The sequence below is a fragment of the Cheilinus undulatus genome, linkage group 9, assembly GCF_018320785.1.
Source record: "Cheilinus undulatus linkage group 9, ASM1832078v1, whole genome shotgun sequence".
In the NCBI taxonomy this organism is placed as follows: domain Eukaryota; kingdom Metazoa; phylum Chordata; class Actinopteri; order Labriformes; family Labridae; genus Cheilinus; species Cheilinus undulatus.
Genome location: NC_054873.1, coordinates 20218395 through 20241838, shown reverse-complemented (window position 1 = coordinate 20241838; position 23444 = coordinate 20218395). Strand labels below are relative to the sequence as shown.

The 23444-nt window shown below is 38.0% G+C and overlaps 1 protein-coding gene across 2 annotated transcripts; it reads right to left on the bottom strand.

Annotated features, from left to right (window-relative positions):
- Positions 1-2937: 2937 nt before the first annotated feature.
- Positions 2938-21784, bottom strand: caprin1b (cell cycle associated protein 1b). 2 transcript variants are annotated; one of them, XM_041795995.1, is made up of 18 exons: positions 21639-21784; positions 20494-20658; positions 20310-20372; positions 20103-20189; positions 19765-20003; positions 19574-19656; positions 9222-9401; positions 9056-9108; positions 8887-8970; positions 7392-7568; positions 7214-7322; positions 7069-7130; positions 6888-6980; positions 4710-4856; positions 4207-4360; positions 3888-4067; positions 3567-3673; positions 2938-3476 (listed from the first exon to the last, which is right to left on the bottom strand). In XM_041795995.1, the coding sequence occupies exons 2-18, from the start codon at positions 20656-20658 to the stop codon at positions 3390-3392; spliced, it is 2070 nt and encodes a 689-aa protein (XP_041651929.1). In that variant the 5' UTR covers positions 21639-21784; the 3' UTR covers positions 2938-3389. The 2 variants fall into 2 exon arrangements, with proteins under 2 accessions (XP_041651929.1, XP_041651930.1); XM_041795996.1 differs by having other exon boundaries at positions 3888-4064.
- Between the last annotated feature and the right edge of the window lie 1660 nt (positions 21785-23444).

Here is a 23444-nt window from a genome sequence, read left to right as displayed (position 1 = left end):
AACTTTAAACCAGATAAATCTATGAACACAGTCATGATGCATATCTTATTTTTCACCTTTATGTAACATGTTTGCTTTGATACGTTCATTTTTGAATGACGTTAGATTCAGCCCCCTGCAGTTTTTAAATAAGACGATTACATTATTTATGAGCATTACTTTGTAAAGTCTCCCACCCTTTCAGTAACAAATCCATGTCAGATACATCACAATCAAATGTTTTATGTAACTAATGAATATAACTGACTATTAAAAATCTGCATTTTATTCTAAATTTTAGCAGTCATGTGTAATCTCCTCCATAATAAACCTTGACCGCATCTTTACCTTTTCACTGAACATTAACAGGGGAAGACATATTTGTATGAGAATCTTTAGTGTCGCAGTATCAAGACATTTCAATAAAATACTTTTTATTAGGTGGTCTTTGTAAATATCATATAAACACTCTTGTAAAATCTCTAGTTATGAATTAGAAGAAGCAAATCTATCAAAATTCTGAACGCTTACCCCATTAAGACCTAAGTGTAAATAATGCAATTATACTGTGAATTTTTCTTGAAGAAATTAAGAAAATGTTGTTAGATAATGTTGAGTTTGTTATTTGAAGCTTCATTTGGTACAATATTATGGCATTGAAAGTGCATAGTACTTCCTTATTTTACTTTGAAAATACGTTGTTTTATTTTGAAGTCGCTTAGGAAGTAACGTTGAGCTGCTGTCACGTGACTCACAGTAGCTTCATGGTAGCTTTACAGCAGCAAGCATGAGCTCTTACCACACAGATGGAAGTTGTGATGGACGTTTATTTCTTTCATACGGCATGCAGCAAACGACGTAAATTGTGGGATTTTATATCTGTTTTACTTCTGTACAGTAAATTTTACTTGCATGCTGTGCGTGTTATCATTTTTGCTGACATTGTATGTCGATCACTTTATTTATGTTATTTAGTTTTCACGGTGGATAAGAAGGAGAAGCTTTCAATAAACCCGTTGCAAGAAAGACACTTGTGTCTGCCTGTGCTTGGAAGGAATAATACAGTGGATGCCTAAGAAATGCCCTCAAACCAGGGTATATTCATCCAAAACCCCGAGGGTTTTCTGTAAATCTGCAGCGTTTCAACATTTGCTTAAGTCTTTATTTCTCAGCCTTGGTAGCAGACTGAGATATGACACGAACACCACCTGAGAGCTTAAACCTTCGACTATAACTGTAAATAACTGTCCTCGCCCCAAAGTTGAACTTTTTTTTTTCAAGTCGTCAATAAATTGAATAAAAATCATTAACATACTTCTCTTCAAACATTTCCCTCATGCACTAAACCTTTGCTGATGGGTTCACAGTCACATCATTACCTGGGTTGTTGCCATTCTTGTTCTTTTTGCCTAAATCAGTGATTTTAGAGCCCTTTGGGGGGTCTGCATTAGATGTGAATATTTTTTTAAAAATCAGGATGAAAAACACAACATTCAACAGTGTATTAGGGCCACCAGAAAAGACAAAAATAAAGAGGATCAGTTCTGTTTTGATTTTTTTTGGGGGGGGGGGGGGGGTCAAAATATAAAGTCATATATTTACAAAGTTAGAATTTCAGAGTTTAAAGGGTTACAAATTTATGAGAGGAACCCCTCTATATTTCCAAGTTTTAAATGTCAAGTTTTTAAAATCAGAAATTTACAACAGCGTTGAGTCAAAAATGTGCAAGAAACCAAACTGAAGCAGTGATTGCTTTGTGACTCTTCCACTTTATAAGTTCATCCAATCCTTTTTTCTAGTGTTGTCCTTATATGCAGTCCTAATAATAGATAGGAAAATAAATAGAAAACATGAAGAGAGAAGGATATGTGGAGATTTTGAAAGAAAACCTGAAGCAGTCTGAAGCAGAACTGGGTCTGGATTGTTGATTTATCTTCCAACACGACCCAAAAAATGTGGTTCCTGGTGAAGAACTACCTCCAGAAGACCAAAGTGAGCATTATTGAGTGGTCTGCACAGATCCCTGACTTAAATCCTACTGAAAATCTGTGGGTTGAGCTGAATACAAAGGTCCATGCAAGAAGACCATCAAATCTGGAGGAGCTTGAGAGATTCACCAAAGAATAATGTGGTGGGATTCCTCTAGAGACATGTCTGATGTGTTTATTTTTTTGTGAATTATTTTTGTTTCTGTGTGCAGAGTAAAATAAAGTAGCACTCTAAATAAAACTTGGATGTTTGGAGAAGCTGTTAAAAATTCCGTGCTGAAATGGGGTGCTCATAATTTTGTCCAAATACTGGGCCAGAAGACGTTAAATAAACAAAGCAGAAACCTCTAAGTGACTTTCTATTAGTCTCTTTTTCTCTTATTATTGTCTCAAGAGCTAATAAGTTTCTGTTTGTACAAAGCACATACTTTACCCATGTGTTTCAAAGCTGTCCTTTATGTCTCATGTTGTCAGTGGAGCAGTGGAGTAGTGTTGCTTGTTTCCCCCAACAGATGGCAGCATAAAATAAGTGAAGGAATAGCCTGTGACCCTCAGAATAACATGCCAGAGACTGGGGACCCCCACTGTACCTGGGGGTGCTTGATAGTTGAACACAGCCATGCACATTGAAAAATGGTAGCGTGCAGACTTACATTATGAGGATCTTTTTAAAATTTTATTCTATTTCAGCATAAATCTCACCAAATGACCATGTTTTTTTAATTTTGCATTGAACTAATGTTAAACGCATGTAGTAAAAAACATCAGAACGGCAAAGACTTGGCATGAAAAGCAGTCATAAAAACTTCAATGAAATGAGACACTTAAATTTATGTTGAGAAACTAAAAATTCCTATGTTGAAGAAATTTGAGTAACTGTCAAGGCATTGGGTGGAACAATATCACAGGCAGTCAGACCCATCTATCACATGACTAAATGGTACAGCAGAAAAATGAGCTGAAACATGGGTATGCAACACAACTTTATTGAAACTCTTGAAGCAACATCAATTTACAAACAAGGAGACGGGAGCTCTTCGAACATAAAATCCTTTTTGAACCAAAATGACAGAAAAGAACTGAGAGAGGGATTCAACTCCCAAGGATTGGACCAGCAGTGGCAGGTGCATTTTTTATACAAAAAATAACTTATGAAATCTTTCAAGTTTACAGGAATATTGTCACACATTTGCTCATGTAAACCGATGATTTGATTTACAGCAGCGTTTGTGTTTTCAACTCAAAATGATTTAATATTTCCAAATATCAAAGCAGGCATTACTTTGATTTTAAAGACAGGAAAAATACCACTGATGAAGAACAAAAATAAAAAAATGAGTGAGCTGGGGCAAATGCATTCTTGGATTTAGAATTTTCAGTGTGGTGCAAGTTAGTCAGTCACAGTCATTATGAAAGGCCTTTTCAGGATCGTATTGCCTGAGTGCTGCCTCTTGACACTCCTCTGGGTCCCTGACCGGCTCCACGCTTGTAGTTTTGTTGATAACCATCCTAGAGCAAAAAGGAAAAACAATTAAAAAACTACTCCAATTGACAGTGAAGATGACAAAAGTCAGAGTAAACTCGATGCTTCGGTCTTACCCTCTGATAATTCCCATTTGAGTAATCCCGAGGTGTGTTGAACTGAGTTTGTCCATAACCAGAGTTTGGAGTGTTGGCAAAAGGAGGACGATAACCATCATAGCCACCTGAAAAGAAAAAAAATGGCAGTTCAAGTCCACCCTTACAGAAAAAATGCCCTTTTTTGCAGAAATGCCATTTCTTTGTGTAAAAATCCTATTTCCAAAACATTATAAATGTAAGCACACTTCTACTATATTGAAGGACAAATCCAGCAATTGCACCTTTAAAGACAGTAATGTTGCACATTGGATGTTAAACATCTGTAGGGTATGCGCTGACCTCTGAATCCATTTGATGAGCCTCTGTAGCCGTTGATCACGCCCCTGGCGTTGCGAGGTCCACCACGAGACATCCCTCTGCTGCTGTAGAATGACTGAGGCTGCCTACCAAAGCCCGGGCCCTGCTGGGAAGGCTGTTGATGGCCCCCTGACTGATCTTGGGAATGAAAGGCACCAACTACTAAAAAACATGGGGTTGTGTGCACAAAAAACAGACACACGTCAGTATTAAGCCACAGTGGATGCTAGAGTGTTCACACAAAGCAGTTTATCTGAAAAGCCACAGAAGTATCAATAAACTGAAAATCTGATCTGCCCACCAGACTGCAGTTGTTCCGACTGCATCTCTGTCTGCTCCACAGGATGCTGCGACTGGCTGCTGAAGGCTTGGTTGTAGCTGTTCTGGTATTGGCTGGCCTGGTTCAAAGCCTCCGTCTCACTCGCTGGCGGGACCGGGGCGTTGAGGTTGAACACCTGAAGGGTGAACAAGGGCCACATTGTGGTGAAGCCAAAACCAGAGGAAAGGTCACAGGCTCTTTAGAAGTAAAGTCCATTACTCACTATTTCCTGGATAAAGCTGCTTCACTACAAACTCATTCATCTGCATCATGGTGAGACGGCACTTTAGGACTCTGAGAGCTAGTCTAATGAAGGCTGTTATTGCACTTCAATATAGATTATACTGACTGCAACAAAGTTCTGCAAAGGTCTTTCTTTAGATGCCTAGATAAGAGTCTTTTTTTATAAAGATATATTATTATTTTGGCCATTATTCAGTGACTAACTAAATGAGAGAAATGAAGTGTAAGCATAAGGGTCTTACTGTCTGCATTGACTGGAATGGTGCTGCGTTGACATTGATGCCACTGCTGTGAGGAGCTTTGGAAACAGGCTGGAAAACCTGTGTCTGAGAGGCAGGTGGGAGGGCTGTGGAGGGTGGAGGCTGCTCTGACGACAAGGACATGGAGGTCTGTTGAAGAGAGGAAACAAAATAATCAGCATGAAGAGGTTCAAAGTGTGATGATGCAGGAGGATGAAAACACTCCAAATGTCCTTCATACACAATTTGAGGTTGGAAAGTTCAACCTTAATGGAAATCTGCTGAATAGATGATAGACTGTAAATAAGTCACAGTCCAAATCATTTACAATTAGTAAAGTTTTGAAGTCCGAACTGAAATTGAAGGTACAATGAGATGTTCATAAAATTTATATTTTTTACCTCAGAGTACCTTGAATTTTCAGTTTAGACTGCAAATTTTCATTATGGAGTTTGTATGCAAAAAAAAATCTGGATAATTACTTTACAATTTGACCTTGTCCTCTCATGTTGCCTTGCTAAAAAGCAGAGATGCACAATTTCTGTATGAATCAGTATCGACAGATATCAGCTTAAAAAGGGAATCATCTGCATCAACGTGAAAATTTATGTTGATATTTACAACAGATATTTTGGCTACAAAAATCTGCCTTTATCAGCTGTAAATATTAGCTGTGCAAACAAATTAGTTCGCAAAGTTTTAGGCAGGACCAACAGCTACATCAACTGAAGTCTTTTGCTTTGGTCATCCTCATCCCTAAAACTTTAAAGTGTGTTTTAAGGACTGAAATGTGTTTTTTTTTTCCATCCTCAAACTTTAAATTGTGTGTTTTAAGGACTGAAATTTTAGGTCTGAACTACATTTACTTATCAGCATCGGTTGAAGTTAATTTGTAAATATCAGCATATTGGATATTGGCAAAAATCAAATACTATACATCCCTACTAAGAACCAAATCCATGTCTTTGGTATTCATTCTGGTTGTTGTCAATATTCCGCTTTCTACTGTGAAATATTAATACACTGGGTATTTAACAAGCATTTACAGAAAAAAAAGATTAAGCCTACAGTACTTCAATTCAAAACTATAAGCAAAACTTTTAATACATGCTTAAACTACATGCTGGGTAATGAAAACATTTATAGTCTTCTTTATATCCTATTTTAAACATACTGCAAAGCATGAACTTATTTTATTTTTGAGGTTAAAAGAAGTTCTTGGATAAAATTAGGAAACACACATTTTTTCCACAAGAATTTTATTCCTGAAAGTGTGAGGATTATAAACAGCATTTCAAGTATCAACCCAAGATTAAGAAAATTTAATTTGTAACTGGGGGGGACAAAATATATTTAAAGCTGATACTTCTGAACAAAAAAGTACTTGCTTTATAAGATTCCACATTAATGTAAAAGTACAAATGAATGAAGTATCCCACACAATTGCCTATATTTATGGGAGGCCTGAATACAAACTCAGACAACAGGAATTCAGACAAATTTTGGCTCGAGTACAAGGTCGCAGCTCATCGTCAAACCTCAGACACGATTTTGAGTGTTAAGAACTACAAACAATCTCGAAGTGTGACATAATTAACAACACATCCAGACGCCCCACAACCAAGGTTCATCAAGACCAGCAGGTCAGAATTTTTCCTTCATCGTCGTTTAGTTTGACACCTTGACCTGACATCAGCGATGTGAATCCTGACACCTATCAACAAAAGAGCATTTGCTTATCTTTGCATCACTATTTACCAGAGCAAATTTATACAAGTCCCCACTTCTCTCTCTCCTTGGATTTACATGTACATTTAGTGATCTTGACATGTTATCACATTCACACCTCAAGTTCTACTTGAAATGTGGTCCATCTTATCTTCCTATTCATACATCAGGAGGAGTCCAAAATTGTTCATTGTCTGAAATTTTTGCTTCTTTTCAGAGCTAAAGCCCGTTCAAATCACATACAGCACTTCTGTTGTATCTGATTCACGCTCTTTGACCTGCAATTTTTGTAGCATAGTCTGACATGGTACCGTCATAAACAACCCAAAAAAATTGTGTAGTCTGAGACGGCTTTAAGAGGCTCTACATCTACACTTGTAAAATCATACATACAGAACATTTAAGTTGAATGTTTTAATTCATAGGATGTTTTCACAGAACATCTTGGTTTACCTGAATGGGGTCGATGGATTCTGTCGGGGGTCGAGGATCTGGCGTGTGTGAGGTCTGAAACATGGGGGGTGGAGTTGGTGAGACGATGGGGACCTAAAAGCAAACAAAATAAGAATTAAACAGTCTTTTTTTTTCATGGTGTCTTTACATTTGTATTTTCTGCTCAGAGCTGATCACTCACTTGTGTGGGCTCAGGTTGGACAGGAACAGTGTTGGGTTGTGATAGTCGGGACTCTGGGTGAACTGAGAACATACAAAGAGAAAATCTAGGTGTCACTTTCACAAACCAAATGACATCATAACGTAGTTTGTCTCTGCAGACATACCTGAAGGACACACCATCTGAGGCATGTCCATGTTCTGAGCGGGTTTCATAGGCTGCGCTGAGACAATGGCGGGGTCGATCGGCTGTCCGTCAAACTCTAACATGGAGTCCTGAGAACAGAGGAGTGATCAGAGCCGTACCTAACACCCACAGTAAAAAGACATCACAACAGTCCCCACCTGCATGAAGTTGTACGTTCCCTGCATCTGTGCCATTAAGTCCTGCACCACCTGCTTCCTGACCATGGGGTCAGTTGGTGGTGCAGGGGACGCTAAGCTCATGGGGTGTGTCTCCAAGGTAACTGGGGAGGCTGCAGGCTGAACAGGTGGCGGTGGCTGCTGCATTGCACTGATTGCCTGAGAAAGAAGGAAAGCATGAAGATGTAAAAGTGGAAGGAGTAACTGAAGACAGATTGAGTGCTTCTTCTTCTTAAATATCATAAGTTAACATCATGGGTTGTAAAAGTAACATCACAGCTTGTGTGAAAAAAAACATGGCAGTGCTGGACTTGGAAAACGGGAGGATTGGGATCATTTTTACCCAGTTAAAACCTCCCAACAATCAGAAAACTAGCCTAGTTTCACACTTGGTCAGTCCTGGTTAGGCCAAGATTATTTAGTAATTTGAGGTTTTTTTTTACAGATGAGATGGATATTTAGTATCTAAAATTCAGGAAGATTATGTCAGCGATACGCAAGAGGAAACACATAAGGCAATAAGAGAAGGAGAGTGAGACAGTGGTTGCCAAACAAAAGCAGAATTACAACACCTGCAGGTAAAGTTAGCAACCATGCTTCTGTTGACAAAACTCACTGGTACAGATTACCTCAAATTTTTGCTGGCCAAATGAAAAACCTGTTTAAAGATCTCTCTTTTACTTTCCTATGCAGATTTGTTCACCTATTTTCAACTCAATTAGAGCTAAAGCCGCCTTTAAAAAACACCCTCTGAAATCTTAGTGTTGTTTGAAAACACCCTCCCAAAACCTGAGGGTTTTCTGAGAAACTGCACAGTTGCACAAGTGTATTTGGGTGAATCATGGTGCAGTTCATCAGTGAAGTGTTGTAAAACTGGCGACAAAGACGCTGCATCAGGTCATAAAGGTAAAAGCACACCAGCATCTCATCAGGCCTTAAAAGACATTGCATCAGGTCTAAATGGATTTATTTGCTTTTTTGTCACTGCAGAGCATCCATAAATCTTACATGTTGTAAACTGTCTTCATTTGTTTACATATGCTTCCTGGTCAAATTAAATGTGATCATTTGAAATCAGATGAGGTGCAAGGAAGCTCCACATGGCACACACAAAGATCAGAATACCCTTAAGTGAAGAATTCACCATAACTTCAATTAGTTATTTTTATCTAAATTGTGTCAAAAGCAGAGCTGAAATATTAACTTCATCTATCTTCATAAAAAATAACCACACAGCTCCCACATGAAATGCAAAGGTTTTAACAGCCCCACAGTTTAATTTTTTAAAATTAATGACAGAAAAAAAATTTGGTTTAATGACTTTTTTGATGTATGATATAGATTGAGAAATTCTACTGTTGTTTGAGGACTGTTTTAGAGGATGTAAAATAGGTTAGAGTGAGAGCAAAGCAAAGCTTTATGTTACTCATCTGCAACATAAAGGACAAAAAACTTCCCGTTTCCTCAGTTCCTCTACCTCTGTTTCCGAGGTCCACTCGTCGCCCTGCTCCTTGTCACTGCTGCTGTAAGTGCCGTCTGGAATGAACTGTCTGTTTACAAACTAGAGGGGGAAAAGAAAAAAAAGTCACAATGCAGAATGTACATACATCAGCTTCAAGACATAAAACGGGGGAAACTAAACTTACCTCTGTTGTTTCGACTGCAATAGGCTCTGTGAACTCTTCAATTATTTCAGTTTCTGCAAAAAACAAAAAAACAAAAGAAAAGCAGTTTTGAGATTGCAGAACTAATTTCATTGTTTTCTGATTACCTTTGCATTCAAAAATAATGAGCCAGAAGAACTGTCAGGACCTGGATCAACAGTCTGCTCTTCTGCTTCTGAAGACTCAGCTACTGCTGCTGCTGCTGCTGCTGAGGCTGGCTCTTCCTCCTCCTCCTCCTCCTCCTCACACACACCGTTTTGGTGAGATGGAACCCGGTCAAAGTACCCGCTCAGCAGAACCTGGTCCAAAGTCTCTTTCAGTGCCTTGTCTAGAAGAGGAATAACAGTCATGCAGAGCAGTTAATTGAAATTCAGCTTAAACCGCATCAAATCGCAGAAAGTGCAATTTTTCATTAAACTGAAATTTGTGTCCAGAGTGTGACCAGTTTAAAAGAATTATTATTTGCAGCGGAGATGATATGCTCTACACATCATGAAACATATGCAGTAGGTGCTTTTTTTTATAGAAACGTTCACAAATAATCCTACTTTGCTCATTTTTTAAATATGTTTTTTTTTTTCCCTAAAAATGAGACATAAAAATGCTCACAGCCTTCAGTGAAACAAGTCATCTCATTTGACATATGTGCCAAAATAATCGCAACGAGATATTTTTTCAAAATTCTGCGGCCCTAAATAACAGCCAGCCTTTTTTTTTGGAAGTCGAGCCATGGAAGCAGATATTTGATCAGATATAAACTTTTGCCAATTATATGCCCACTCTATAGGACGGATTATAGAACTGCTAAAAAAACTGTCACCGATCAATGAAACAAACATTTCAATTAGTGATGCACGGTAAGTATTTTTTTGAACCGATACCGATAACCGATAATTTCCTACTCCTGATGGCTGATTTCCGATAATAACTGATATATTTTTTTCAATTGCTGATTTAACAAAAGAAGTTTATTTGATGTGTTTATGCACATCTTGGGGTAAGAAGGGGTTAATATGTAGTGAGCAAAGATATTTATAACTAATTTTAACTAAAATCACTCATGTTTTTCAAAAACCAAAGAACTATTCTGACTTTATAACTGTTATTACAGTAAACTTTTTTAGTTAAACATTTGTGTACCAAGTACAACATACACAAACAACTGACAGACGGTTTTCCCCCATAAAACCAAATGATAACAGGCTGTTATGCTTAACGAATGGAGATATTTGGGGGTCTGTTTTTTTTTTTTTTTTTTTTTTGCTGCTTAAGCCAGAATTAAAGCAAGCTGATGTTTTACATAAAGATTAAAAATATGCACTGACATAGGTCATATCAGAGATAGGTTAAGAATGTAAAGTCCACCGTGGTCTGTGGCTAAACTTCTGTTCCTAAGGTGGATCAGACTGAATGAAACCACATCAAACAGAGCAGGCAGTTATACAGTGCTTCACAAATTTATTAGACCACCACCCAAAGTAAGGTTTATGCCACAGCTGCCCTAAATTAACAGCATTGGTAAAAATTGGTAGAACCAAAATAATTTTTTTATGTTTCTGCAATGGTTAATACAACAATATGTAGAAGCTCTTTAACCCAAATGATATTTTTAATGCTAAAATATCATTATTATTGTTATCCATGAATTTTCAATTTACTGATTTACAAAAAACTGAAAAAATAGTAAGGCACATTATTATTTCTTGATTTATATGTCACATTATAGTTATTTACTTGCATTCATGAACAGAAAAATTAGTTTTAGTGGTTGAATATTATGCTTGATCAGGGTCCAAAACTAACTTTTTCACTTACCAGCCAGGCTGGCTGGTTAGCAAAATTTTTTACCAGCTAGGTAGACATTTTACCAGCCAACCAAATAAAATTGCTTTTAAGTGTTGTGATTTGCTATCAGTATTATTTACATGTCATTTGGGTCTTGTCTGCGTTTCTCAGTATTTTAATAGTATGCACTAATACTAGCAAAAATGTATGCTAAAAGAGACAAAAAGTGAGTAAAAAGACCCTTATTATGTGTAGAACAACAAATGAACTTGCTTCTCTCGATTCTTGTTTGTATAACATCACAATTCCAACCCTCCTTTATCTGGGCTAGGCAAAATGACTCAAGAGGTACTCTGGCAGAGTTACTTTAAATTTTATTTTTGGTTTATCATTTATTTATTATTCTATTTTTCTTAGTTTTGTTTTCTTACATTTGGTTTAGTTTTAAACCTTATGGTCCACTTAAAAGCCTAAAACAATTCAATTTATTTATTTTTTGTATAAAGTCTTCATTAACAATCTAAATGAACCAAAAAGAGACAATAGAAAAAACTGTCAAGGCGCCTTCACAGCGCGGTTAATCTGTAGTCTAGACATGGAGGTGTGAGCATCTCCTGCTCTGACCACAGCTGAGAGGGACTGCTGCATGAGGAGTGGGCTGCCTGTCAGTGCTTTGAGACGGGGAGGGGCTCACGGCAGCACCCCGCTGCTCTCGCTCAGGCACTACAACGATACATGCTTTCATGTCAGAGTCTTCAAAAGTCTCCAGTAACACCAGAAAAAGTTGCTAGATTTGTCACTTGTCGCTTTTTTGAAACGAGTTGCTTAAGGGATCTGACACTCGCTAAATATAGCGACAAAGTCGCTAAGTTGACAACACTGCAAGGAGGTACGGGTACAGCAACAACCAGCTATCCACCTCGGTGCGCTGTGAATGACGTCATGACAGACGCACTTAAGTGACCAAAGATCATCTCGGCCTGAAATACACATTACTCTTGCCAGGAAATCAGCCGATACTAGCATCGTTCTCCAGTAACAAGAAAAACCCGAATTTTTCGCTTGTAAAAAATAACTCGCCAGAGTGGCGAGTGGTCTTAACAATTTACCAGCCAGAGACAAAATCTTCCCGTTAGTTTTGGACCCTGTGCTTGATTAATTTCTGATGTCTCAGAGAAGCCCAGTGAGCCGGCTCATATTTGGGTTTAAAAAGGTGAATTCAGTTTGAAATTGCTCATTTCTGTTCAAAATGGTAAAACGTGGAGAGCTCAATGAGAATGAGAGTCCACATTAAAACACTTCATGATGCTGGATGGTCTCTCAGACAGGTGGTCTAATAAATTTGTTAAGCACTGTACGTCTATCAAAGTAGCGATGGATCAGGAGACTGTCAGACTAATTTTGTTATTATAACGTTGTGCCTTATGGCTCTGGCAAACTTTCTGCAGTTCTCAATGCCTGCTTACAATCAGCACTCTGCCTGGTATTAGCCGTTGACTCGGTCCTAATGTCTGCAGCTAGTGGCTGCTGCCGCTTCGTTTCAATGTCATTAGGATGATGACTCTTAGGTGACTTCTAAGATGCGTTGAGGACTTCTCTCTACTCTTTGCTGGGCAAATTCTACACACATGGTCGCATTATCTTTTCCGTACATACTGAATAACAGCACCATGTTGTTAGCATTTTAGCACAGCGACTGCTTCCTCTTCTTCTCTGGTGCTTAACAGCGGGTCGTGCACTGCGCAGCCACCTGCTGTTTCGGAATGTGTAGTCTCGTGAGAAAGAAAACAAACGCCAGCACTGCCGTGCTGACAAAAGTATACATGTTATTGGGGCTCATCGTCATGATATCGGACTTATCGGAGTGACATAATAATTTCCTGATATCGGTCAGATAATTATCGGCCCGATGGTTATCGTGTACCCCTAATTTCAATCTAGGGCTGGGCAATTAAAAGTAAATTGGATTAAATCACAATCTGGCCGTTGCAATTTACAAATCACAGTGGGTGCAATATTTCTTTTACCTGAAATTTATGTCAAAATACCAGTTTAAAACTTTTTTGCAGCAGAGACGTTATGCATTACATATCAAAATATCAAAATTAAATATAGTTATATAAAATTATCATTCCCTTTAATACAACAATTCATATCTAATTTGCAAAATGAGTCAAAGTAATCACATTTAGATATTTTTCAAAAAAAATTTCAGCTGTAGTTTAATCTAATATTGTGTTGGTTATAGTTTAGAACAAATTGTTTGTTTTTGCTAGAAAATACATGAGATGACGAACTCGAGAATAATCGCGCACTAAATCGCAATCACAATATTGGGTAAAAAAAATTGCAATTAAATTATTTTCACAAATCGTTCAGCCCTATTTCAGTCCCACAAAAAAAACGTTATGTGAATGTTTAATAAAACTGTAGGTTTGTAATGTGAGAATATTAAAGTCACATGTCTGCTCACCAGATGCAGGTGACTTGGTAACAACCTGAGGCAAGGTCAGTGAACAAGCTAGACTATACACTTTAGCAATCACAGCTAAAACAGCCTTTGATTGGTGCCAATATGATGACAAAAGGCCCTTAAAACTGGATGACATCTTCAACATTTCACAGACTATATATTCAATTAATAATCACAATTTATAACAATTATCATGATGTTTGACCAACAATGTCTGACAACATCTGCTTGCCTGTTCTAGAATTCTTAGGTCTCTTTCAAAAACAGTAATGATCTAAACTCAGTCTCTATGATAAGCGACTTGGTATTTATTTTCTTAAAATTTTGCCCCACCCCTGTATATAAATATAAATACACTGATTGAAAAAATAAGCAATAAAAACAGTTGCAGGAAGATATAACAACTATGTCATCATTAAATCCACCTGAACTGAGCTAAACTTCTGACAGACTTTAAGGTCAGATTGATTTGAGATTAAATCCATAGTATGAATCTGTGAGAGAAAATAAACATAGGACATGACTTGTCATAACTAAATACAAACTGTGCACTGAAAGGGTGCAGATTAGCATTAACTTTGGTTCATCTGTATGTCCTTTTGCTGATATAGCAAAACGGTCCTGGAAGTTTTACACAGCACAATTGTTTTAACCCACCCAAAATAAATATTGCATAATCAGGACTTGCGACAAATGGTTGACCTGTAGTTCAACAAAATGCACTCGAGACAGATGAAAATCTTTCCCTGGGAATAAAAAGGATATTTGAATGCATGTCAGTGTTGGGAAAAAAGCAGCCACCATTGCCAAGTGTGTGCGTTTCTGCACAGACTGAAGTTGCTCAACCATTCAACCACAGAAGTAAATTAACAAGTGATCCGTGGCAGAAAACAGCGTAATTTGAATTTTAGTGACAGGCTACGTGACAGTCGGTGCCACTTTAGATCAGCACAGCATAGATTTACATCTTTGTAACAACATCTCTACCTGCTGCAGGTGTTTTTAAACTGATTTCTAGCTTGCACTAAGGCCATGATAATTCAAGGCTGTGAACAGTATGTTCCTACTTCCAACAACACTGTGAAGAATCTCTGCTAAATAGAAGGTCAGCTGGAGTTTAAGCTACCTTCATTTAATGAAGTGTATTTCCAGAAAGTTCTTCACTATGAAATCTCCTGGATATTAAGCCAATGAAATAGAATGCATTATGAAAAAGCCTGTCAGGAAATAGGGCTATTTAGCAATGGCAACTTCACACAACTCACGTCTGAAAATTAAATACATGAGGGAAAGGACAAAAACAAGACAGAATTGATTAGAAGCTACAATGCCTGAAAACTAGGGCTGGACGATTATGGCAAAAATAATAATCACGATTATTTTGACTGATATTGAAATCACGATTAATAAACACAATTATTCATTTATTTCAAAATTTGAGTATTTATTGAACTACAACTTAAAGAACAATCAAAAATAAATTAGTAACAAATAAAATAATAACAATATATTAAGTAATAGCAATAAAAAAAACAAATATAAATAAATATCCAATCTACATGCACTCCTGTAAAACTTTCAAAATCTGCAACATGCAAAAAACACTAATAACACAGCCAAAAACACAACTCAAAAATACTCTTTGAAGCACACATTAATCGTTTTTCTTCCATTATAATGTTTTTATGATCATGAGAAGCCGAAATTGAAATCACAATCAAAATTCAATTAATTGTCCAGCTCTCCTCAAAAACTGAACACACAATGCCTTAAAAACATCTGCCTCTTGTCTCATGCACGCATGATGCTAATTTAAGGGAGGGGCCTCCCACCGATATCCTTTTTTAAAAAACTAACAGCCAGATTTTTGCCCGACAGCTTATCCTCAAAACTCGGGCTGGATGCTGTGCATCAGGAATGATAATCTTGTAGTATGACATGATAAACAACATAAGAGACCCTGCAATCAGGATTCGACAAGAGTAGCATGTTAGAATTTTTTCTGCATTGTCATCTAGTTTGACACCCTGACCCGACATCAACGACGTGAATCCCGACATCTAACAACAGGAGAGCATTAGATTCTATCTTTGCATCATCAAGAGTCCATTGTTTTCCTCCCTCTGAAGAACTTATGTGTACATTATTTTTTTATGTTCTCACATGCATACCTTGAGTTCTATCTGAAGGAGAGCCAGTCCATTGTGTTCTCTTCTTGATACATCCATAACTTTTTTTCCATAATCCAATCCATAATTAGTTGTTTATCTTCTTCTTTTACAAGCAAAAGACAGCTACAATCACACAGAGAGCGTCTGTTGTAGAGTGACCAGTTTAATTCCCTGGTCAGTAAATACAGGGTATAACAGAGAGCAAAAAAAGAGAGAAAAGACCATGTTTCTTTGTCATTAAGTCATGGCCAGTGGACTTCTCTTCCTTCACCTCAGTAAATAAACGCTGCAGCGGTCTGATATATGCTCATAAACTACTCAGCACCAGCTGGAAATGATCCTGTTAATAGTTATCACTGTAAGTTAATACAAACAACTGTCTTAGGATATCTTATAGGCTATGATGCCAAAAAGTTATTGTGCCATGATCACTGAAATTATATAACTAAAGGTAGGTGAACGCTGATTGTCTCTGAGTCAGCTGTTACTTTAGTACAACAAAATGAGGGTATAAATAATCATTAGTGCCTCATAAAGCTTGTCATGTTGATTTTAGAGGTCATCCAGACTACCAGAGGGTGAAATGAGGAGCCTGTTACGAACTAAGATGTTTTTTTTTTTACCTTCATGACCAATCAATTGGTCAATGTGGGTGTAATTTCAGTCGACCAAGATTTTCTTTGGTTGACTACAGCCCTACTTTTAATAATGTAAAAACTGATAGTTGCTACTGTTGCTATCCCCTTCATTCAACTACATAAAAACATTTAAAATATATAAAGTCCAGAAACTAAAATAAAGAAAGGAACTGATTAAAATAAATTGATTAACAAAATCTGGTAGGCAAATTCAGTTAAAGTGGGCTACTCTCCATCACAGAACTGAAAATTTGGTGTTTTTTCTGATAAGATAAATTTGATTGACCTCAGGATGGCTGACATGGATTTTTAGTTAGTCTGGAGTCCTGATAATAAATGTCAGCAGAGCTTCTTCTCCACTGCAATATCTTTATCAAACCATTTCACTTCTCCCCTCAGCCATCAGAAAGGGCAGTGTTTCCCTTACCCCCTATTGGGGGGGGCGCCCCGCCCCCCTTAAACATTGAGTCTATTTTATTTAATTGTTTTTTCTATACAGCGCCAGATCACAACAGAAGTCATTTAAGGATATCTTTCCTACAGAGCAGGTCTATACCTGGTCCCTTTATTAAACAAACTAGCCTTATGTTATTTATGTTGTTTACATGAATGTATTTAATTTCTGAGTCCTGGATTCCTGCTTGTTCCCTCTGATTCCATGACCAGAGCTGAGCAAACCCACACGCTCACTGACCAGAGAGCCCCGCCCCCTCCTCCCTGTGTCAGAGCTGGGGTCTAATATGTGCTGGGATGCTTTGACTCAGTACGACAAGAGAGAGTTCTCCAATGCAACTCATTTATCCTCTAAAGTTGTGCATGAACCGATGCCCCGCTTGTTTTACGTCTGAGATGGCCAAACGAGCGCTGGATTTCGGCGCGAGATTGCAGCAATTGCGCACAATTTATTCAAATTTCGCAACAAGTCTGACACTTGTAATACAGGAAAATACTGTAAATCTCCCCGTATATCACGCTGCTAAGTGACAAACTGGTGGGAAACGTGGTTAAAATCAGCGACAGTTAGGCTCATGTCCGCACCAACGCTCTTTTGATCTTCTCACCACAGCGGGCAGAAATATGCACTCACAGGTGTGTGGGGGCAAGTGTGCTGTGAATATTGGAGAGGATCAGTTCCTATACAGACGGACTGACCCGCCCATCTGCGGGTCACTTGATGATCATTTTATCATTTTAACATCTTAACATTCATTCATCAGGGACAAATAAACTGGTTGACCACCCCTTTTGTCATTTTGTTCCTTGTGAGCATAGCGCCTGACACTATAGGGAATATTTATGATCGTTATTTATGCTCGTAAATAAACCTCGTCCACATGCAGATTACTACAGAAACTCTTCAACCTTAATAAATGTAGAAGTGTTGACAAATGATCACACAGGAATAGAGACAACAGGAGGAGATGGAGACATGCAGTGTGTGTGGATAATAACAGTGGAGAGAGAAAAATAGTAGATAAAGTTAGTGGAGGACAATCAATCATCATAAAGAACATTTACCAAGACACGTAATCCAATACCTATTATATGCTACAAAAAACTGTTTCCTACATTTTTTTTTGTTAATATTGGTATTTTTATTTGATATTTTTTGTTAAATCTTTCAGATGTCAGACTCATTTGCATGTGGGGAGGCCTTTTTGACAGCATAGGTCAACTTTACACTTAATATTGGTATGATGCAGTCCTAAAGTTACTCCTGATGTGACAGGAAGGCAAAAAAGTGAATTTCCAACCCTGTTGTTCATATCTGCATAAATAAATAAATAAATAATGATAGATAGATAGCGTTAGAGAGAGAGAGAGATAGGGGAAATACTGCAGGGTAACTAGAAACTCCAACCTCATTGACAGTGGAATGCTTAATAAATTAAGGTTAGAGCACTGATCGAATAAAGCTGTTTTATGAAAAAAGACCACATCCAACAACCATTCCTCACAGTCCAGTTACATAGCAGCTTCAAGCCAGTCTACAGCCAACTGAATCAGCCTAAAGAGCCCTGCCTTTTGTCATCTGCAGTTCTGCAGAGAAGAGAGAATTCACTAGTGATCCACTCATTAGACTGTCAAATAAATATTGCACATGTGCAATACTTAGGTTAGTAATGGCTTAAACTTACAACTATCATAACACATGGTAAATCATGACTCATGCCCAGCCCTAATGTTCATATCAACATGAAAAAACTGAGCCATCAACCACTGACTACATTAGAAATGTGCCACCATAACAACTATAACTATAACAGTGTTTTTAGAAAATTACAAGTAAAGAGCCCTAGCACTAACTCTTGGCATTTCCACTTTGGCTCTTCAAGCAGAGCAGATCAAAGTTATTTCCTGTACTACTTTGTGCCTGAGGCCAAGATGTCTGCTGCTGCCTGGATAAATATCACTGAGTCACCGAGCGAGACCTTTTCACTGAGGTAAGGTGGCTGACTGGTTGGGTCACCAACACTACCAAGTATCATAACGTGGCACCAGAGATCTGACCAGTGGAACCACAGGGGACAGAGCCACTGGCACCCTGCCCCACTGCTGAGTCAGGATAAGCCCACAGCACTCAACCCCTGAGCAGAATGCAGCAGTGCGAGTCCTGCGGCCAGATCGCTGAGAATGCAGTACGCCAATATCCCCAAGCCCTGATTATTCACATCAGAGCACTGCACACATGCTGCATTAACAAAATACAATACACATCCCACATTAACATATTAAGACTGATTAATGGTCACAATACCATAAGAGAGCAAGGGTTGTTTAAAGCTTTAGCCATCTTCATCTACTGTGCATTCAGGTCATTCAAAAGTATGTGACACATTAATTATGGCCAGCTTCAACACAATAAAAAGCCTGTTGATGACTGCTGTGTCACCATCCATCTGACTAAATGTCCTGCCAACAATTTCACCACCAACTGGGCATGTAAATGAAGCCAGTTTTTCCCAAAAAAATGGAAAACTGGAAAAAGAGGATGGAACCTCTATTATTTTTTTTAATAACGATTTCTTTGTGGCATATTTTTATTATAAAGAACAGCCTGCAGAAGTTGTCTCTTCTTCAGGATTAGGCTATTTTTCCACTCCCAACACACTTGTTTCAAAGAAGATAGAGGTAAGCATAAGCCTTTCCAGTAAACATTGACAAATATTAGTCAATTTCAGTTGTAAATGCTTCAGCTTTGATCAAAAAGGATCCACTGATATTCATGTTATCAAGAAAACTGAGAAGACAAAAAAATCGACTGACAAGAAAATAGCAGTCTCACGTCTGTCTCTTGGGGTGATTGATTTATCCACTAAATTCAGCAGCTGTAAAGTGCAAATTGTACTCAAAATAAACAGATAAACTTCAACATTTGAAAAATAAAGATCTTCTTTTTGCAAGAAACTGGCTTTGAGTGATGTTGACTTACATGTTGTTCCAACCACAGCCTTGTCTCTTCCCTCAAGCAGGTCCCAGAGGTGCACAGATGCTTCTTCATACTGGTCAGCCAACCTGCAAGTGCAGAAATAAGTTCATGGATTCCTCTTTTTTAACAGTTGAGGAGCAAAAGTCATCTTCTTGCATGTTAAATTAATCCATGTATCGCTGCCTGAGACCAACCTGATGTTTTGGTCACGGTCTGGCCCCACTAACTTGTAGAATTCATCAAACGCCGTGAGGTCTGCGTCTGTCAGCAGCGGCGAGCCACCGACTCCCTGCTTTAGGTCCTGTCGCACAGTTTCGTCCCCCAGTCGGTCCAAGAGGAACTGCAGCTCAAGAACCGTCCTCAGCCTCCTCTGCTCTGCCTCCTCCCGCTGTAGCTGCTCTCGTCGCGCCGACTTCTTCACCACTTTCTGGATCTAACAATTACACATAAAAAGAGAGGTCAACTGTGTTAGGTAAAACTAAAAGCTAATGTACCATTATGAGAACATTATTTAAAAATGAGAGGTCCTTACATCTTGTCCCATCGCAATAAATGTTTTGTGCAACTCTCGAGCAAATTCCAAGTTATTTGTGACTTCCTGGAATTTGGAGAGGGCCTCCTAAAAATATGTAAGGAAGAGAGAAATGTCACACATTGTCAGGTTGTAAATCATGTCAGAGTTACAGGCTTATTTCTGTCAATGTACAAAATTATTATTTTCAAGTTTTATGGTACCCACCAACTGGTCCTGATTGAGACGCTCCCCATTATTCTTCCTGACTTGATAATCATCCAGCTTACTCTGTAATAAGCAAACAGGTCTCAGCATTCAATCGACTCCTTATGTTATACCTTCTATTTTACACAACAGGGATACAGCTACATGCAATTACTGAGAAATAATGTCAGTAAGAAGTCCTCACCTTTTTCTTCTCCATATTGCGGACTTTCTTGTCAATAACACCCAGTACTTGTTTCAAGACTTCAGACTGTCCACTGAGTGAAAAACAGCCCACTGACCCTGGAGCGGATCCCACATCTGGGCTGACAGACAGTGCTGTCCCATTTGCATTCATCACAGAGGGCATCTGAAAAACAATGTAAAAACCAAGTTATCAAGACTTACTGTTATCAACCAAATGTCTACATTTCTAAAGAAAAGATATAAAAGTTGTAATAATCTGCATTATGTGAAACCTGTCAAAATGACAGAGCTGGCAATCCACTTTGATGACATTTGAGGACAACGTCATGAGATTTAGGATATAGATAGCCAGTTTAATCTGAGGTTAAATAGCCATTTTGTCCATTTGAGTTACAGTTAAAAATGCACCATCAGATTGTCTATCTGTGAAGATAGGATCTCCACGTCACTGTCGTTACAGATCCGTTACAGACATGGCAGGTCCCCCGATTCAGCTTTTACAGCTATACCAATCCTGTCCTCGTGTTACCTCATATAATAATGATTCCGCCGAATATCCTCGTCAAATTCACAGGGACAGACTCAAAATTTTGAATTAAGTGTTGTTACTGTAGACTTAAAAATGCAAAGCAGAAACTCGGCACAAAAAAGCATGTTTCTCATTTGATATGCAGTAAGAAGCATAAGGCTGATGAACACAAAACCCAAATTATAGGCAATGTATGAGGCTAAATCGAAACAATCATGGAGTGCAGCTACATTACAAAATGAGGCAATAAGACCTGGCTGAATCTGAACAATTTCCTCGTAGAACTAGCTAACTTTGGTCCAAACTGAGAGCAAACTTAAAGGACTGGCCTTTATATTTCTATCAGTTCTTCATCTACATCTTTAGCTTTTAAGATGCATCTTCGTCTGTCGACTCTGTGACCCACGGTTCCCCACGCAGTCCGGTCATCTCCCCTGTTATCTCTAAGGTTTGGGAAAATGGCCTTGGCCGCACTGCCGTTAGCACCGACCATCGACTTAGCATCTTCACGCGCTGCTAGCTTGGTTGTGCTGTAAGCTACAGCGGCGCGTGCTAACAGTCAGCCGGTAGGGAGCCTCTCGTGACCGTGGTAACAAGACTCCTGAGTCACCCACCTTGATGTTTTATATCCACAGGGGAGCTTGCTAGCGATATGTACGAAACGACCAAGTTGTTATTGTTGTTGTGTTGCTTTTTATTCTCTTTCACGCTAGTGTGGGATCCGCCCCGCCGGCCTCACCGACAACTGAGACGGTTCGAAAGACGGAGAAACTCTTTATAAAGAAGAAGGTCCGTTTTTAGCTGACCTGGATATGCCTGAGTAAATTAAATAGTAAAGCATACCTTAGTGGACCGTGTAATAATTTATAACAAAATTTACAGTACGGAAGATAAACTTTTAATCTAAATGTTGAGTTAATTGTATAAACTGCCTTATTTAATGACCTTAAAGTAGGCACTTTTGATCAGGCAAAATAGTCTACGGCTTCTTGGCAGAAAATATGCACAATCATTAGCTTTGATTAGGCTACCCTATCTCTATCCCTGTGCAAAAGACAGTGTTTGTTTTTCTCTGGAGCAGCTATTCCATCCCATTGAAACACCAGTATATGCTGGTTCACGATTCTCTCTTTTTACACCCCAACAGACACAATATAAAATAGTTGGCATAACAGTTTGAAGTTCAAGTTCAACTGGGAAATAAGAATCAAAATATCTGACAGGACAGTAACTGGAAAACATCTAAACTTTGAAAGACAAGTTTCCTTTAGGTTACTAATTAGAAAGAAAGTAGCCTACTTGTTCCACATCAAGAAGCACGACTAAAACTTAAATCATAACTTGATAAAGAGATAAGGGGGACTTCACAAAAACTAAAAGTGAAAGTCAAAGGTGAAAAGAGTACATGAGCATTGTACTCAAGTAAAAGTACAGTTGTTTTGGTTAAGGTTGACTTAAGTAAAAGTAAGGGTCTATAAAACCTACTCAAGTAAAATTTAACAGTATTTAATTAACTCTATAGTGCTGTTATTACTGAGGACTAAGTAGATAAAGCTAGGCAATAAGTAAATGAAAATTAGATTAAATTGCAATATGTCTTACTGCATTTTTAAAAATTGCAGTCAGTATTTCTCCAAACTGAAATGTTAAGACTAAATCCAAGTTTAAAGTCCCTGTGAATTGATCCAAAATTTTTTTTATTTTGGGTTTGTTGTATGACAGGCAACTGTGTTGTGAACCACCAGGTCAAATTTCAGCCATGAAAAACATTTCTAAGTTGATAAAATTAAGCTTCAAAATCATGAAAAATGCAGCAGTAAAATTTGCTCTAGGATGGTGTGGGCGTGTAAGTTGAATAAGCTGAAGCTACACCCACTAACAAGAAACTGTAAAATCTGGGTGTTGACTTTCAGTGAAGGTAGTGACATCTGCTAACAACAGAATGGAATGAGACCTGCTCGGTGATTTTATATCTAATCACACTTAGATTGTTTTTTGTTTTTTTTCAAAATTGTTCATCTCCACTTGTTAATGACATTTTTACTGATATTTACACCACACCTGTTAGGCACAGCTTCATTTGTCTTCATGAAAATTTCTCGCAAGGCTTTAAATTAAATAAATCAGTCAATTTACTCATTGGATTGAAGAAGATAACTAAAAGTATATAATTCATATTGATTCATACATCATTTAATTTCCTCCTAGCATGCAGGAAAGAACAATTTGTGTAAAATATATCGAATATTGTGATGGTCATAATGTAGAATGATCTCTACTTGTTAAAAAATATATAAGATGAGGAACTTAAACAGATAGTCATATATTAAATCACAATCACAACATTTGGAATGCATGGGCTCAAATAGGTTTTTTTCCCAAATCATTCAGCCCTAGCTACTGAGGAGTTGTTAAGTAAA